Raw genomic sequence first — 18280 nt, 5'->3', positions numbered from 1 at the left:
ATGAATGATTATGATATTACTGAGGGGTTATGGTTAAGGAGATGTTTTTATTTTACTCTTATTTTTTTTTTCGTTTGTTTCGTTTCTTTTGATGAAAAAACAGGGTAGGCGGTGGGACCGTGCCATGGTTTTTTGGTGGATTTGCTGACAAACGTGGTCTTATTACGTTTGTTTTCCTAATAAAATTAATCGAGGCGAGTTTGGATTGTAATCTTATTACAGAATTATCCTATTGAATCCGGTGAGGATTAGTGATCTTTAACCGGAGTTTGTTATTATATTTTCCCTGATTCCGCCTCTCACCTCAAACAACGCCAATTGCTTCTGTTTACCATATCATTCCGTACTTCCCGGTCCCTGATAGGAGCCGTCAACGTAGGCTGCAGATGATAACCTTATGAGGGCAACAGTCCATTGTCTTTCGTCCATGTGGAACGTATCCAATCTATAACTCAATTGCATTATATCATCGGATATTTTAGCAAGTGTCTTACCGGTTCGTAGACTTGGCACTACATAAGGAGATTGGAGATGATAACGTCCTGCAAGAAACAGATGCTGATCCCATGTCGCGAAAGGTCAAGGTCGGCGGCTCTTTTCAAGGGACTGATCACCAGTGACAGAGAATCGGCTCGCAGATGATGGAAGATCTCTTTTCAAGACAATGAGTCTCTATTGTTAACAATGCGTCGTTTCAGATGCAACGCAATGATATTTTTCTTTTTTAAAGCGAAATTCAGTTTCTCCCTCGTCGACTCCGCAATACCAATCCAAATACTTCTTGCATACTGCCACGCCACTGACGAGATGTACAGTAGTCCTTGGTTGCAACACTATCAGAATCAACCATAATCAAATTCACATCGCTTGCTATGAGCGGTCGACCTGATGATCCTTGACATGACCAAGAGATCATGATTGCTTTTCTGCCTGCTATGAATCGAGAAACGGCATGAGTGCGAGCTAAATCCAGGAATTTGCAAAGCATCAAAGGACCCTTTCAACAGTCCCGCGGCCGTGGTGCGTGCAGCGTCGTCATACTCGAATACCATGGGCGTATCGCGCTCTCGACTTTGCACAATGCACCATTGTGTGAAATCCTTTCAAAAAGCGTCGGGCGGACATTCAAACTAGCTCAATCCTATCTAATCGATCTGTATCAAAAGGTGCTTGTTTATATACGGATATAAGGACACATTCAATGCCAAACACGATTCTCAAATTTACAAACACAAGCTCTAACTTCACCATGACCGGGCATTTCAAAATACCTTCCTTACCCATTGCATCCGTAGCATCCCCTGCACTGAGCAGATCCTACATTGACCTTGACGCAGAACTCACGAGATCAGCAGTCCATTCCGCTGTCCAAAATCGATTTGATTGTACCGAAGATGCCGAAATGGAACGCGTATATGAGCCCGTATGGGATCTTAAAGAGAAAGTCCAGCGCGAAATCAGCGAGGGCGCGAAGATTAGATCTCAACTCCTGGCGAATTTATCTCGTTACCCTCACAGTAAGATCAATCTTACCATTAGATGTAGACAGTTCGACCAATTATCAAAAACGAGAGATCAATTAACTATCCAGGCTGTCCCTGTCTTCTCGACACAATACACATATAGAGCTATGGATTCAGAAGATAGAGTTATCAGCGAAATAAAGAAACCGAACACTGTCGAAGCAGATAAATCGTATGATGGGTCGCTCAAGTACAGAAATTATATGGCACAAGCGCAAGACTCCGATGGGAACGTTCAAAGTACAGCTTCTGGTAAGGTATGTGGCGATACAGTGGTTGAGTGTGTAATGCAGAAGCAGAATTCGAAATGGGTCTCTTGTAGTGTTAAGACAGTGCTTGAAGAAGCATAACCAGGAGAAAAAGACTGCAGTAGCAAAATAGGACAGGGCAGTTCATGTATATTTCTTTAGTCTCATTGCTCAGTTTCTGGTATGAAAGATATGTCACTGTGAAATCCTATTGAAGATTGCGTGTTGTAGTGTATACAGTATGCACGCGAAAAAAAAGACAAAGAATGACAAGTACAAGTGGGAGGGTCATGGGGTACCTTGATTAGGTCAGATCCCACCGTCAGACGATTCCGTACAGACGCTCACGATATTGAAGCTTTTGTAATCGTGGGATAACCAACAGTTTTTAACTCCCGACTCACTGTGACTTTGAGAGATAGTTTCGCTCCAATACCTCATCATCCTGTTGTGGCTAAGTTCCTTCCTCCGTTCCCGCTCGGCGGAACTCTGTACGTATCCATAAAATCGTTGCTTTTCTCAACTGACTTCAGCAACATACGCCCTTTAAGTAAATCATTCCCGCTCCTTCTCGATCCTTCGAGAAATGTATGCCAGGATCCTTTCTGTTATAGTTCTGTACGAGTCATTATCCTTTAATCCTTTCGGCAGACCCTTCGGCCGTATGCTACATTCACCGCTTTTTGCCAATACTGATATAGCGGCTAATAAACCACTGCGAGGATCAAAAGGCAAATACATGAAAGGTCATTACTTAGAAAGCAGGATCTTATCGTCATGGCATAATTCTCAGCCACATTGATGAATGAGTAAATACTCAATATTCGTAAACACTGGCGAATGTATGAGTCGAGCTTGAATTCGGGATGCATGGTATGATCTGGTAAAATGAGGTAAAGAAATTGAAAAAAAGTGAAAGGGTAAACCAACGCTATGTTTCCGTCCAAATATCTATCTATTCTGGCTTCTCTAATTTAGGACTTTTACCTGGACTATATAAATTTCCTAATCTTGGTCCAGCAGCAAGTTGAGCGAAATTAGGTGTTCTAGGTACTGGAGGATCAGATTCACCTCTTCCTCCTTCATTGCCTTCCGATTTGTCATCTGATACAGCTGTGTACGCTCCATGTCCACCTCTTGTAGAAAGTAAAGATCCTTCTAATTCAATAGCATCTGTAACCATAAAATGCCACCAAGCTATTGTTAAAGGAATTGTGAAGAAATGCCAAAGAGAATGAGCATCGATAACTCTACCAACAGGAGCGAAATCGAATAATTCAAATGACATAGCCAATGTAGTTAAAAGGACTAAGATTAAAGGAGTATTGTATTCTGATGGTTTTGGTTCAGTCGTTTTTGGATCATTTGGTGGATAAGGTTTAGGATATGTATAAGTTTTACCCAAAAAAGTCATTTTAGGAAAAGGAAATTGAAAAGATAATGACCATGAAATCCAAAGAAGATTATGAATAGCAGCGAGTAATAAATTGAATTTTGTATGATAACCATATGGGAATTGACCTTTAGGAAAGGAAAGTAGATATGTGAAATGTCCTAAAACGATAAATCCGATAATAGCTGAAACGGGAAATAGGTATTTCGAGGAGGAAATGGGAGTTTGTAGGTGAAATATTCGAATGATTGAGTATAAGAGAGTGAATGATATGGTAAGGGTTGCTGAGAAATAATCCATTCTTTCGGTATTTGGCGTATCTGTCATGCACATAATCAGCTTTTCAACGCTTTCGTGATGCAACACTGAGTCCCTCTGCCTTCACTAAATGCTAGACTCACCTCTAGCATGGAAGACACTACTCCAAATCCAAGTATTCATCTGTACGAATGCTAAAGCGACCAACCAGTTCCTTAGTCCATTCTCCTTTCTTACTCTTCTTCTTAGCTGTTCTAACCCCTTGAAATTGACGTAAAAGTTTCCAATAGACATGAGAATCGAGAAAGGTTCTTGGAATGGTCCAAGTCGGTAGAATGCCCATTTTCCGTAGACTAGTCAAGCACGGTGCGTGAGTCCACCGCTTATCCAAGAAGGAGGAGAAGAATGCGCAGAAAAAACAAAGTGTTCGTACTCACACTGGTGATTCTTACTTCCCGGTCTTATATTATCAGTGAACGTGTGTCCACACTCATAAGCACAATTCTCTTTACATGTCCAACCGAACATTCGCAGATACTTTGGGATAGGAGGTTGATGAGGCTCGCAATATGTCAATTGGCATCCTTTCAAACAGTGTTGGAAAGTTGGGTTCCTATCACCTGAGGAAGCTAAAATTGGAATAGCAAGGAGGATGAAGGTAAGAAGAATTGGTAAGAGGTCATTTCGACGGATCATCGTTATGGCTCTTGAAAAACACCGGATATGGCAGCAAGAACGATTTTGCTATTCCGCTCTCGGTTTTGAAAGGTTTTGGGATCAACTTTATGTCTTGACAGCTGAGATAAATTGATGATAGATGGTAGTCACCAGAGATGGAGAAGGAATCGGATGCCCTCAACGCGACTTTGGCAATACAAATGCCTTCTAATCTTGAATACAAAATATACAAGGTCATTACCAAAATAAGCTTCTGATTCCGCTAATGCCTATTACGATCTTTCCTATTTGCTGAATTCCCGTTGCCCTCCACTTTGACCGATCACTTTAATCTTCGAATCTTCGCATTTATCCCTTCTCCTTCCTGTTGTTCTTTATACTACTAATCGACTCTACGCAATCCAGCTCTCTCAGTTCGCGAAAATTCAGTTAGGGCCTTCCACATTATATCGCAAGTCTCGGCGCCTTCGATGCTATCACAGACTGCAAACACTCCTGATTTGAAGCTATAGATCAATTGATGATCGCTTAACAAGAATCAAGATGCCGACTTCACCAAAATTACAAACGAAAGGGAAGATAAAAGACCATATGGCGTCGAACGAAGCGGATGATGGCTCATTAAGGGACGATCCTTCAGCTTCAGACGATGATTCGGTTATACATGACAGAGCCAACATGAGAGATGAGGACGAGGCTGGCATGGAAATTGCTCAAGAAAGAGAAGCTTTGCTTGCTCGAAATAAGGGATCTTTCCAAACCATGAGTATGAATGACGGACGTAAGCGGAAAGGCTGGATAGTCTTTCTAGGTGTACCAGTGAGTTGGTGTTCAGATCATCCCGTCTGAATTAGTATCACGGTTTTCTAGCTCAAGTACGAGCGATCAAATCTATACTTCTGTCCGTTTAGCTGACTATGAGCTTGTCCAGCTACCAAAACCACTTCTCTACCTTCTTGCGGTTCCCCCAATTCTTCTCATTCTATCATTAATCTCCGACCTGACAATAAGTCAAGTCCCAAAGCACTTAACAACCCTATCAAACGGAACGCACGAATTTTATCCTACAGTATTGTTAATCTCGTTAGATGGATTCCGACCAGAATACCTATCATCACATAAAGATCTCTTACCCAACTTACTATCGATATCGACTGCTCACAATGGAATTAGAGCAGAGTCTATGCAACCCGTTTTTCCAAGCTTGACCTTTCCAAATCATTGGTCTCTGATGACTGGCTTACATCCCGAATCTCACGGTATTGTAGCTAACAACTTTTACGATCCGTTATTTACCACGGACCAGAATACTAGATTAGGAGCGGGCGATAAAGCGACACAAGGCGCACAGTTTGTGTATATTAAAGAGGATAAAAGCTGGGATTCCAATTGGTGGTGGGGTGAACCAATCTGGAGCCTAGTCGAGAGGATGAAAAGGAAGAGTGCTGTTATCATGTGGTTAGTTAAAATACTCTCTGGTGTCTCTTGGACATCTTCTTTTCTCCGCGCGGCATTGTGCTAGCTTCTGGAACTTATGACTGGACGGGCGGCTAATTCGTATGTATCATTGCAGGCCCGGCCCGCCCATGACTTCAACTGGAATCTCTCCATCGTACTTTGTTCCATATCGAGTGAGTGCCTTCCAGCCTGCCATGTCCAATGGTCAAGGTCATAGAGGCTTTGATCACCACTACGGGAGCTTAGCTATGGTATGAATGTCTCAAGTAGAAACTCGCTCCATCCGAAAAGGTGAAAACGATCTTCTCCTACCTCGATCACCCAATATCGGAACGTCCAGAATTCATCGCATCCTATTTTCCTGAGATCGATCAAGCTGGACACAAAGGAGGGCCAAACTCACAAGGTGTCAACGATACTCTCAAACTATGTGATGATATGCTTGAACAGCTCATTAAGGGGTTGCATGAAAGAAATTTGCAGGATATCCTCAACGTAATTATCGTTTCAGACCATGGTAGGTGGAAGTGGTTTATTGATTACATCCTCACTTTGAGCTCAGATGACGTGCATCTAGGAATGGCTGAGACCAGCAACGATCGCATAATATATCTCGATGATATCTTAGGCGAAGAAGGTGTTGACGCTATTGAGCACAAAGACGGTGAGTGAGACTCTTCCTGAGACAATTGGCTTTACTGACCAAAGCGTCTGCTATAGGGTGGCCATCTGTCGGACTTCGCTTTAAGGAAGGTACAAACAGTGGATATTACCTGGAAATCCTACTCGAAGCCGCTGAGCAGTCAAATGGTACCTTTGCGGTGTAGGTGGACATCACTTCTAGTTAACAAGGAGAATTCGAAGAGCGAAACCAGCTTATATCACTGGCTAATACAGGTACACGCCTGAGACTATGCCCGAAAGATGGCATTTCAGTCATGGACATCGTATAGCGCCGATATATGTCGTCCCGACGATAGGCTGGGCCATCACAGATCATGTAAGTTGTGAAGACGAGCAAGCGATTTGCTAGCGAAAAGATCACTAAGTTGCTTCTGTTGCTTGCAGCACGAGCATGAGGTACTGTTCCAAGGGGATTATCAACCGAAGGGTAATCACGGATATGGTAAGCTGAGATTCCAAAGTGTTCCTGCGGTATCGTTTTCAGCTCTTCAGACTGCTAAATGGTATTCCCACACACTTAGACAATCTGTTCCCGGAGATGCAAGCTATTTTCTTCGCTCAGGGGCCGTTTGTCAATAAACTGAAGGAAAAAGGGGCCTTGGATATCTATGAATCGCACGATCCGCCAATCTTGAAAAGTAAGCTCTACTAGGATTTGTCCCTTCATGTGATCCGGTTATTCCGCTGATCGTCGCCACGGGAATTGGAATTGCAGATTTCCAAAATCTACAGATATTCTCACTTGTCACTAAGCTATTAGGCTTATCCGATGTTGAGCCCCTGCATAATGGTACAATTGGATTTTGGAATAAATATCTGGGAGAAGAATGAAAAACTGATGCGGGTTTCTGCTTTTTCGAGGGAGACTTTCGGCCGGAACCAGCTACTAGCTTCGATTAGTCTTTCACCCCTATACCCAAATTCGACGATTGCCTTGCACGTCAGAATCGCTACGAGCCTCCACCAGAGTTTCCCCTGGCTTGGTCCTATTCAGAAGCGAGCATTTTTGGTGGTCGCGTGATTAGATCTATTGATTTGATTGGGTGTCGGGAGCAGAACGTGCCTTGTGCCAAGGAATAACGTAATGATATAAGGAATGAATTGTAATCAAATTATGATACCATAATTGAATTGTAATAAATCACTCCACTGATTCATTCATTCATCCTTCCATCAACTATCATTTATTAACATATTTTTGTATATCATTGGTTTTCTAGTTTTCTTTTCCCTATCTTGGCTTTGTGCCATTCGAGTTTGACTGAGTTGTATACTTCAAAATCTATTTCAAAAGGTGCATATATGTCATTCTTGTAATCTTATTATCACGATCGATCATCAACGTGCTTCCGATGAAAACAGCAGATACCCAATCAACTTTGTCCCCTCGTCTCTCCCAATCATCTAAAAATGCCAGGTCATCCAGCTCAAAATCATTACAAAAAGTGCCATCACACATAACACTCCCATTCAAAGGATCTTTCGCCAACCTTACCAAACTTATTGGACTGAGCTCAGTCTCGCCAAAAGAGGGAGACGAAGAAGAGGATGAAGAAGAGATAACGGATGGTGATGATATCGAAGAAGGTGAGGTAGATGAGGAGAGTCTGATGTGGGATGCTCAGGTGAGTCTATCAATTCAACTAGTGATTCTGATGCTTTCGCTAAGGCTTGTATCTGATTTCTTAGGCCGCTCTTATTGCTCATCATCCAGATTTAGCCATCAAGCTATATACCCAAGCCGCTTTACCTCCTTTCTGTTCACCTGCAGCATGTCTCGCTTTAGGCAATTTACTCATAAGAGGTTCGACTTTGACTGAGACAGAATCTCCCAATCAACTGTCATCAGATATGAAGGGTAAACAACGAGCAACTTCAACGTCTTCTATTGAAACACAAACAGACACTTCAGGGTACTCAACTTTCGGTACGATATCTTCTAAGATATTCAGCAAGTTCTTTGGAAACGATTCAACATCTTACTCAATATCAACATCTGGCTCTCATGTACCTGTGCCGATACGGCGACCTACTGTAGATTTGGTAGCTTCTGGGTGGCAGATACCGAAAGAAGGTAAAAGAGCAATTAGAGATCCTCATTCAATGGGTGTAGCAGGAGCATGGTTCGTGTTGGGTCTCAGTTGGTTAGTTGAAACGGAGATTGCAAGAGAAGAAGAGAAATCGAAAAGGCGGCCAGCAAGAGCTTTCAAAGTTATACCGGTCGATGTACTCAATCCTGAAGTCAGTAGTAATGGAAAGGATGAGACAGCATGCGAAGACGAAATCTTATCTTTCGATCCCAAAACTAAAGTCAAGCGAGCTATACCTCAAACCAAAGTAGGTTCGCTCATTGGAAACACAGCCCATCATAATGATCTAGAAGAATCCGACATACTGTTGTCTGATTCGGTTGATACTATTTGTCCACCCAAATCCAATCCAAGTTCGAGCTCGGGAAGAACACTAGAATCACCAATGATCAGGACACCCGGCGATGCTCTCACGGATGATCCTTTCAATGCGGAAATACAGGATACAGCTAAAGATCTGGAAGTATTGCAAACTATGGTATGTTCCTCAATACCTTCCGCGTTGTGATTCGCTTAACAATTATATGTAGTACGACCTTTTGCAACCTCTTCTCAGTTTATATAGACACGGTCATATTCAGTCTCAAGATCCCGTTGCGCTTCCACCCATCACGTTACAGACCTTACCAAGTATTCTGCGACCTCGTACGGAGACTGAGAAGAGGCGTAATGTCTGGCGCTTAGGTCAAGTCGTAGCTTCGAAAATATCCGTTATGAAGTTGCTGAAGCAGGATGAGAAGGAAATCCACAAAGATTCGAAGGAGATTGAAAGGCTCAAAGGTGGTGTGGACATAATCACCAATTATATTGTGAGTTTGCTTTCTATGTCAACCTAATTTTCTCATCGATAGCAGCGGCTCATCAGATCATTCAGCTTGCTATGACTGCATCAGAGGTAGAAGCAGAGATGTTTTTCAGAAGGGTAATTGCGAACCGGCCGACTGGATTCGATGCTGCGGATGACCTGATCCGACAAGCGGCTAAACGACTGGACATCATCACTTCTACCCCTCGAGAAGAGGACAACCTGAAGCATTTTCCTTTTCCTACCGTCTCAAACTCATCACCTGCAACGCACTTATCACCACCGAGGCAACCCTTCATCCCTCTATCGCCACCTAAACCTTCGAGTCGCAGGTCATCCTCGACGAGGCATGGTCGACAAGCATCAACTGCTTCTGTCGCTTCCATCTCAGCTTCACAGATTTTGCCCACTACTCTGAAATCTTGTGCATCCGCCGCCTCATTATGCTCATTCTTTGATGGTACTCCTGAGTCAGCGACGATACAGCTCAGCGATACTCATTGTGCGATGTCCACCCTCAAGCGATTCCATAAGCAATCCGAGGCAGATCTGACTAAATTACAGATTCACGATCTAGGGGAACGGGCAGAACCAATTTACCCTTCGCTAAACGGCTGGAATTTGTCTCCTCCAGTCAGCGAGTCGACTACTTCACCTTTTGGCGTATCTCACGCTTCTCAGCGGACGATAATTGCCTCTCGAGAATCCGGTCCTAGGCTCATTACGGGTTCAAATCCAAACAAACATATTGGCATATCACCCACGAATACATTGCGTGCAGTATCTTCTTCACCTCAACTTCACACTTTAGAATTTTCCTCCAATACTGAAAAACCCGCTTTCGGTTCGACGACAGATCTGCAAGCTAGGAGGAAATTACCGTTCGAACCGACTTCAGATCAAGCGATAAACCCTATAGATCCTGAGTTGGCAAGAGCGGAACTATCTAGCGCGCTGACCAAGCATGTCATGTGTGGTGTTTGCGGGATGCAGGGTGTGAATTTTCCAGAATGCAGGAAATGCGGTTTGACGTTCTGCTCGAGAGAATGTAGAGTTGGAGAAAACAAAGCTGGGAATGGGAAGAAGTGAGTTTGAGTTTCTTTTCTGATTGTTGCTGAGAGGTCGAGCGACAAGGGGACTCGGGAATACCTCAGACCGAGGTGGACGGGGAATGGAGTGCAACGAGATACAGGTTGATCGAGTGTAGATGTTAGTCATAGATTGTCGCTGATATACTACTCTTGATCAGGCACATATGTGGATTATGGGAATCGAAGAAAGTCTTGTCAGCGGGTTTATCGAATACCGATTTGCATATTCCTCTAGTGCCTGACAATGGTGGTGTCTTACCTGTTATGGCTGCTACAGTGTACTAGTTGGCTTGAAGTTTGTGCAACTTTGTAAGTTGTACGTGGATCGGAAAAGCGGGTGTTGTAGAGATTAATTTGTATCATACATGAATGATTTGTCGTTGCATAAACAAGACGGCCAATCGTGTATAAAAATTCATTCCTCATGGCGCTATCCCTTGATCATACATTTTTTCGAGACCGAGACAACTCTATCATTCCAATCAGACCTTATCCTCCCTCTTCAGGATTCGCTTGGATCCATCTCTTATTCAAACCTTATACCCACTTCTCCTGCTTTTCTATATGACTATGTCATCTTTTAAGTGAATAAAAAGTTAACAACCTTAACACCCCAATTTTTAGGAGGTGGTTCTTCATAAGTTACTTCTTCATCCGATGGAATATTTGAATACATATCTAACTCATCAATTTTCAAGTGTTTAGGTCTTTTAACTAACCAATAACCTAAGATCAAGATTGAGAATACTGGAATGGTGATATATGCAATAACGAAATTTGATCCATCCCAAGATCCTTTTGTGAATACTTCCCAACCGTTGAATATTATAATTATACCTGACCAGAATATTACCCAATACGCAGGCCAAGGTTGAAATCTTGAATAATAGCTATAGATGTGGAAAGGATAAAATAACGATTTGATTAGTATCTTCAATTCTAGATACGAAAACATGTACAAGTGAAATTCAAATGGGAAAAGGTCAACTCACTGTAATCCTTTTCTATCAATTCCTTGAGCTTCTAAACCTTTTTTAAATCTAAGATAAGTAATTGCAATTGTACCCCAAGTTATAAATCCAATTAAAGCATTTAAATTTGATAACCAATTTAAAACAGTTGAAGCACCTTTACTTAAAGTCATAAAAGATAAAGCGTAAAAAATAGTTACAAAACAAAGTGAAAAAATTGGTAAACCTTTTTTAGTAGTTTTAGAAAAAAATCTAGGAGCATAACCTCTAAGACTTAAACCATATAACATTCTACTAACAGAATACATTAAAGAACTAGCAGCAGAAAAAGCAGAAGTTAAAACAGCTGCATTAATAATTGAAGGTAAAACTTTTATACCTGCTCTTTTAAAAGCAATTACAAAAGGTGAAGATGCTGCAGTACCTGTTGATTGTAATAAAGAAGAATCATTAAAAGGTACAAGTAAACCAACAATAAAAATCAATAAAACGTAAAAAATTGTAATTCTCCAAAATAATCTTTTAATTGCTTTTGTTAAAGCAACTCTAGGATTTTTAACTTCAGCAGCAGCAACAGCAATTGATTCAATTCCTGAAAAGGATCCTGCAGCTTGAAGTAAATTAGTGAAAAATCCTAAAAATTTTCCTAAATTTCCAGAAAAATGATATTCCGCAAAAGCTCCTGGATCTTTCCAGTATCGGAATCCAAGTCGATCGTGATTTGGTCCCCCACCTAGGTCTACCACAAGACCAGCAATGATAAGACCGACGACCAGAGCGACTAAAAATGAGCAATTTGAGATGTTGTCAATACTGATATGCCACCTTTACAAAATCGTTAAGTTTACACTGTTTTAACTTACTTTTGATGAATGCAAAGAAGAACTGTAATTAAGTTGCAACATGTTAGCGCAATATTTCCAATTTTCACTGGAGCTCGACTCACTTCACTTTCACCGAACCATCTTACACCGAAGAAGTTCTGCAAAATCGCAAGTTTGTCAGCTGAAATATCTCGAATATCAAACATAATAGGAATGACTTGCAATGGCGGCTGCTCCCACCATCAAGGCAATCATATACGCAGCTTGATGAGCGTTATTGAATGCTATTCGTGGTCAAAAGTAACATCGGATCAGCAAACTGCATTTTTATCAGAAATGTCGCAGCTCACTCGTGTCCCAGTAAGATATCAAGATACTTGCAGCAATGATCTCCGAAGGTAAGAACAAACAATATTGAAAACAAACTTGCCAACCAACTGCGAATCCTACTGAAGGATTTAACCATCTCTCGATATAATGAATATATCCTCCCGAGATAGGTGCGTAAACTGCCATTTCTCCCACGCATACCACTAATAACAGCCAAAAAGTATAAAATCAGCCCTTAATTCACCCTACACATCTCGTGACCGAAACTTTCTTCAGATACTCACTCATAGAATATGCGATTGAACCTGTCAAAATAAATGCTAACAGTGAACCGACAGGTCCACCATGTGCAATCGTTTTGCCTGATCCTAAGAATAATCCTGTACCTAAAGTTCCTGCCAATGCAATCATTTGCATATGTCTTTGTTCCATGTTACGTTGAACACCATCATCTACATAAGTCGAAATCCAACCACAACTTCAGTAAGTGAGAAACAGTGTTGGACGAATAGTCAAGCTAGAGATCACTCACACAGATTTGTATGCACATCAACTCGAACATCATCTTTGACATATCCCGCCCCTTCTTCTACTGTAATTTCAGTGACAGGTAAGATCTTGTCATCGTCATAAACAGGTACATTTGACATCTTCGTTTTAGTCTTCTACTTGATGTTTGGATTTTCCAACAACAAGAAAGAATCAAGTCAGAATAGATAAGTAATGAAGACAGGCGATAAAGGAATGACCAAGAGTGATAACACCTCAATGTGATCTTAGGATAAGGGATAATATACATCACATCTTGGGCATCAAACAGTGTACTTATGAGCAGATAGGACCAACGATAAGACCCTACACCGTAGCAGTATACCTTTCAACAACAATTGGACTAAAAGACGGCGTTTTAATTGACATCTAGACACCGTTTCATTCGGATAAGAGCGAAAACACATGTTAACGTGATTAGGACATCCCGGTTTTGTAGGGTTATTGAGTTTTCAGTCTAACTCGATTGAGGTAGGATTAAACATAATTTATAAAAAAGAAAGTGATTCCGTTACTCTTAACACAACTGTGGACGAAATTAATCAGTTACGAGTATCCATTGCGTCCTTTATCACAGCCGACGCGCATGTTGAGAGGAACCTGATAGCCTGACAGCTCAGACCTGAGGCATCATAACCTCTGGCAGGGTGGGCAATGTCAAGCTTGATCGTTCATATCTTTGCACATCTTTTAAAATGATTAAATGTTTTACTTGAAAGGGTAATCCCTCATGTCAAATCAGATCAACTTGGTTATCAATTTCCCTCTATTCTGACCACTAAATAGTTTATTATACACTTCCGGAATATCTTCGAATTTAGCTTCAATAACAGTTTCACTTTCCGTATTACTGATTGTACCATTCTTAACCCATTCAGTGAGGTCTGATACAGCTTGATCGAGTGAATCAGCATGATCAAAGATCAACATTCCTATAAATGTACATGTGATCAATAAATATTCTCTTCACGTGATTGAGGATATAAATATGAGTCTCACCTTTAACGGTAAATCGATTATAGATCAATTCGCCCCAATGCTTTAAAGTCATTCCCTCGGAATTATATCCTAAGACTCAATCAGCTCCATGCCCTAATCATCTAGTGAAAGTAAAAAAATTCTGCAAGACTCACCAGCGATAGAACCGCAAATAGATACAAAACTATGTTTCTTCATGAGTGTAAGCATAGTGTCCAAAATTTCACCTCCGACATTATCGAAGAAACGATCCGCGTAATCAGGCAAAAGTCCAGCTAGGTGTTTTGGGTATTCTGCATCCTATATTGAAGATTGTATCAGCTTTGTCCTGAGATTGAATTAGCATCTAACACACCTTGTAATCTACACAAGCATCTGCGCCGATAGATTTGACCCTAAACAGACGTCAGCATCGGTCTTTTCGTCTGACAGTTGGAATGAATGAACATACCAATCGCATTTTTCTTTTCCACCGGCAATTCCAATGACTTTCTTCACTCCTATTACTTTTTTGGCGATTTGGATGAGCGTCGAGCCGACAGCACTATCGATTATAACGCATGTCAATAAAAATTTCCCACAATATATGAAGTCTTATCATTCAAGCACAAAACGCTCACCCAGCTGCGCCTGAAACGACGAGAACATGTTCCGGTCTTAAATCCATCTCTTTGAAAGCTCCTACCCAGGCTGTTTGACCGGTAAGACCAAGTATAGAATTGGTAATGTATTCTGATTGACCTGGAATGTGACTAATAAAGGTACATGGCGTAAGTGTGATTCTGTTTCCGTATATTGGGGGGCCCTTCTCATAGAGAGAGGAAGTGATCAAACTGGCTGAGTAGGTTTTGAAAATGTTTAGATAATTGACCAAAACTCACATCTCTTTACTTGTAAGAGGACCCGTATCTTCCAAAACAGAATATTCCGCCCAATCACCATTACCATAAACTTTATCACCTTCATTCCATTTCTTAGATTTTGAAAGAACGACTTGACCCATTGTAGAAGCACGGATAGGTTGTCCTACCAAAATTGGCTCAATATAAAGACGTTTCTAAAGTTCAGGCTTTGTATCAGTACCAGACTTGTACTAGGGGTATGTTGCCTGGTTTAACAACCAGATGCTATATACTCACAGGGTCGATACTGCCATCCATCCATATTCTTTGAGCAGGATCATTGCCAAATGAGCTATTCTTAATCAATACTTGACCTTCTTTGAGATCATCGATAGTTGCTGTGGATCTTGTCGTTTGCTCGAATTCATTAGGTGTGTTTTTGTTGGAAGGACGAGTTTTAAGTTTCCATACTTTGTGTTCTTTAGGTATTGACATGTTGGTACAAGACTTTATTTAAATGTCGAATGGAGATGAAGATCTGGTCTATGGGCAAGATGTTGTTCGAGGATATTTTGTAACAAGTCAGAATATCTTCATGAATGCAAAAACTATATATTTCTTGAAATGTGTCATCATCGTAAATGAAATATGCTTCGCTCGCTTACGATATACTTCACTGGCTTGTTCAAAACCCGAATTCATAGCAGGTATGATAAATTCCATGACTATTTTTACCTCATCGTGATGACATTCGAGAGTCCTCCACTTTAGCCGACAACGAGGTTATCTGCTATTCTTTTATCTTCTGAAGGTATAGCGAAATCAGGTAAAGCTAATTGCAGGTACTGTATCACGTTTACGGTAAGATGATGACCAAATTATATATAACGTGAACTACCTCCACTTTGAAATTACCACTCCTCCACTCGTTTGGGAAAGATTGTTAAGCGACATTACCTCGTACTCGTATAAAAGGATAAAATAGGCAAAAGATATTCTCATCCTCTCTGTATATATCGAATGAATCTATGCATACCATTCATGTTGTCTAGAGCAAGTCTCAATCATTCGTGCTCTGGTAGTAATGATGTATCACAGTGATCAACATGCATATATATGATATATGTATAGATGTACCGTAATGATCTAATTACGCCCGACCCACGATAAGAATTTTTAACGAAAAAAAAAGAGTAAGGCGTACTCAAGACCCGATATAATATTCCTTCTAAAACACCTTTACCCGTATCGTCTAAATCGTATCGATGAAGAGACGGTGAGAGACTGCTAAGCTATGATTCAAAAAGAGAAGAGCCGAAGCGTCATCGTCGGGTGTTCTATAGGAAAAAGAAGAAGAAAGAAAGAAAGAGAGAATAATGAAATTTTGATGATAGTAGGGTGAAAATGAACGGAATCAAATTGAACAATGACGTTGGTGGAGGTGAATCACCAACTTGGATTAAAACATCTTCATCATCCCCTTCTCATTCTTCTTTCTACAAACCAATATTCTTATCACAGACATCATCATCATCAAATTTACTACTTGCTCAATAACACGCAAAGATAGTAACCAATCAGAAATATCACAATGAAATTAACAGTTATCGCACCTGATACGGTGTACGAGCATGAAGTATCATCTGATATGGAGATTCAAGATGTCCAAGCGCTGATCGAAGCTGAAGTAAGTCAATCATTCCCATTCTTCCTGACTTATAGCACGATCCTTCATGAGCCATTTATAACTCGCGACAAGGCAGATCTATGATTACCAGCTCTCTTGATCGCCTGCGCTAGGCATTAGTCCACTGGGTATTCAATATGCTTACTCATCTGCCTAGTCCGGTCTCCCTCATACTGCCTTAATTCTTTCAACAGACTCTGGAGTTCCTCTTACGGATGTCAAACGAACTTTGCAAAGCTACGGTCTCATCGGAGAAGAAAGCACAATATTCCTCACTCCAAGGTAAGCTATCCAGACTGTATTTCTACACCATCGACAAAACGGCAATGAAGTATACACTGACGTGTCCGCTTAACACAGATCTCAACCTGCCGCTTCGTCATCATCATCATCATCTGGGCCGAGTTCACAAGGCATCAATCACTTAGATGGATCAGATGCAGATATCGAGAGAATGAGACTACAAGCGTTGGGTAATCCTAGCTTGATGGAGCAACTGAAAAGGGTGAGTAAGCGTATTTCACAAATTCATACACGAATTATAGACAACATATCGCGAAGTCGAATCTCTCCGAACACCACTCGCCTTCAATCTGCTCCATTTGATTGGCTCATCCCTCCCCATTATACTCGCTGGCTTCTCCTTCCTACTCCTTTTCCTCGTCTGCCCGTTCCTGATTACATAACCCCTTGTTCTGCTGTTGACTCCATCTCATTCTTTCAATCCGAATTTCATACCCTATCTCATCGATCCTGGCCCTGTCTCTACCGCTCTTCATGGCCTGTTATATAATCAAGTGGGCGATTGCCGACGCTGATCGTCCTCATGTCAAATAGAACGATCCCGAGATGCGCTCAGCCATACAAGGGGGTACCGAGTCTTTCAAGCAGGCTCTTCTGCTCGCTCAACAACGGCAACGAACAGCGGCAACAGAGAAGCAACGGCAGATTGAGGTAGGTCACAGCTGTCGTGGACAAGCAAGATCACTCGCTGAGTCATATTCTTTAGCTTCTCAACGCCGATCCCTACGATATCGAAGCGCAGAAAAAGATCGAGGAAGCTATAAGGATGGAAGCTGTCATGGAGAATATGTCACATGCAATGGAGTACTCCGTGAGTTCTTTGAATTGCAAGTATAGATGTGCGATTAGCTGAATCATTGTGATAGCCCGAATCCTTCGGTAACGTGACGATGTTATATATCGATGTGGAAGTCAATGGTCATCCAGTCAAAGCTTTCGTGGACTCGGGAGCGCAAACAACCATCAGTAAGCTATACATCCACTTACGAGAATGATCATCATAACTGAGTCGCCCTTTGCCAGTCTCTCCAGAGTGTGCGGAAGCTTGTGGGTATGTCTGTTCGATAAAATCTTCCCCACTTCTACGCATCTGCTTCGCTAATACATCTTGACATACAATAGGATCATGCGATTACTCGACACACGATTTGCAGGTATGGCGGAGGGAGTAGGGACTGCCAGAATCTTAGGTCGTGTACATTCCGCTCAGATCAAATTAGGCGGTCTGCATCTGCCGTGTTCGTTCAGCGTACTGGAAGGTAAAGCTGTCGATCTGTTGTTTGGCTTGGACATGCTTGTGAGTTGGGCCCAATCTTGTCTTTTGCTCATTCGGAACAGGAACTGACATCAATACTGGTAGAAACGACACCAATGTTGTATTGACTTGTCAACGAATGTTCTTCGGATCAGTAACACAGAAGTCCCCTTCCTGGCAGAACATGAATTACCTGAAAAAGCCAGACGAAGAGGAGAGGCCGAGCTAGCGGATGAAATGGGGGAAGCTGCAAGTCAAGGTATAAAAGCTGGTGTTGCTAATCCTACAATACCGAAGAAGGACTTCCCCGGTA

The 18280-nt window shown here is 41.6% G+C and overlaps 6 protein-coding genes across 6 annotated transcripts; 3 read left to right on the top strand and 3 right to left on the bottom strand.

The window, feature by feature from the left end:
* Nucleotides 1-1249: 1249 nt before the first annotated feature.
* Nucleotides 1250-1904, top strand: I206_102221 (uncharacterized protein; the record flags this gene model as incomplete). The annotated part of the gene is made up of 2 exons (XM_019159281.1): nucleotides 1250-1775; nucleotides 1846-1904. 2 exons carry the CDS (start codon nucleotides 1250-1252, stop codon nucleotides 1902-1904), a joined length of 585 nt encoding a protein of 194 aa, XP_019007575.1.
* Nucleotides 1905-2726: 822 nt separating this feature from the next.
* I206_102220 (uncharacterized protein) lies at nucleotides 2727-4118 on the bottom strand (the record flags this gene model as incomplete). The annotated part of the gene is made up of 3 exons (XM_019159280.1): nucleotides 2727-3484; nucleotides 3566-3775; nucleotides 3860-4118. The coding sequence occupies 3 exons, from the start codon at nucleotides 4116-4118 to the stop codon at nucleotides 2727-2729; spliced, it is 1227 nt and encodes a 408-aa protein (XP_019007574.1).
* Nucleotides 4119-4643: 525 nt separating this feature from the next.
* I206_102219 (uncharacterized protein) lies at nucleotides 4644-7073 on the top strand (the record flags this gene model as incomplete). The annotated part of the gene is made up of 10 exons (XM_019159279.1): nucleotides 4644-4919; nucleotides 5032-5558; nucleotides 5674-5731; nucleotides 5829-6075; nucleotides 6136-6222; nucleotides 6279-6381; nucleotides 6456-6558; nucleotides 6627-6684; nucleotides 6764-6880; nucleotides 6958-7073. The coding sequence occupies 10 exons, from the start codon at nucleotides 4644-4646 to the stop codon at nucleotides 7071-7073; spliced, it is 1692 nt and encodes a 563-aa protein (XP_019007573.1).
* Nucleotides 7074-7594: 521 nt separating this feature from the next.
* On the top strand, nucleotides 7595-10513 carry I206_102218 (uncharacterized protein; the record flags this gene model as incomplete). The annotated part of the gene is made up of 5 exons (XM_019159278.1): nucleotides 7595-7867; nucleotides 7932-8810; nucleotides 8863-9141; nucleotides 9207-10222; nucleotides 10387-10513. The coding sequence occupies 5 exons, from the start codon at nucleotides 7595-7597 to the stop codon at nucleotides 10511-10513; spliced, it is 2574 nt and encodes an 857-aa protein (XP_019007572.1).
* Nucleotides 10514-10808: 295 nt separating this feature from the next.
* Nucleotides 10809-13003, bottom strand: I206_102217 (uncharacterized protein; the record flags this gene model as incomplete). Its single annotated transcript, XM_070202530.1, has 8 exons — nucleotides 10809-11118; nucleotides 11221-11980; nucleotides 12063-12084; nucleotides 12146-12181; nucleotides 12246-12307; nucleotides 12374-12556; nucleotides 12638-12805; nucleotides 12886-13003. The coding sequence occupies 8 exons, from the start codon at nucleotides 13001-13003 to the stop codon at nucleotides 10809-10811; spliced, it is 1659 nt and encodes a 552-aa protein (XP_070058631.1).
* Nucleotides 13004-13640: 637 nt separating this feature from the next.
* I206_102216 (uncharacterized protein) lies at nucleotides 13641-15217 on the bottom strand (the record flags this gene model as incomplete). Its single annotated transcript, XM_019159276.1, has 8 exons — nucleotides 13641-13834; nucleotides 13902-13970; nucleotides 14036-14180; nucleotides 14236-14275; nucleotides 14332-14424; nucleotides 14501-14632; nucleotides 14762-14937; nucleotides 15020-15217. 8 exons carry the CDS (start codon nucleotides 15215-15217, stop codon nucleotides 13641-13643), a joined length of 1047 nt encoding a protein of 348 aa, XP_019007570.1.
* Between the last annotated feature and the right edge of the window lie 3063 nt (nucleotides 15218-18280).

The sequence above is a fragment of the Kwoniella pini genome, chromosome 3 (genome assembly GCF_000512605.2).
Source record: "Kwoniella pini CBS 10737 chromosome 3, complete sequence".
NCBI classification, from domain to species: Eukaryota; Fungi; Basidiomycota; class Tremellomycetes; order Tremellales; family Cryptococcaceae; genus Kwoniella; species Kwoniella pini.
Note: the sequence above shows the minus strand (reverse complement) of the source record. Positions and strands in the feature narration are given on the sequence as shown.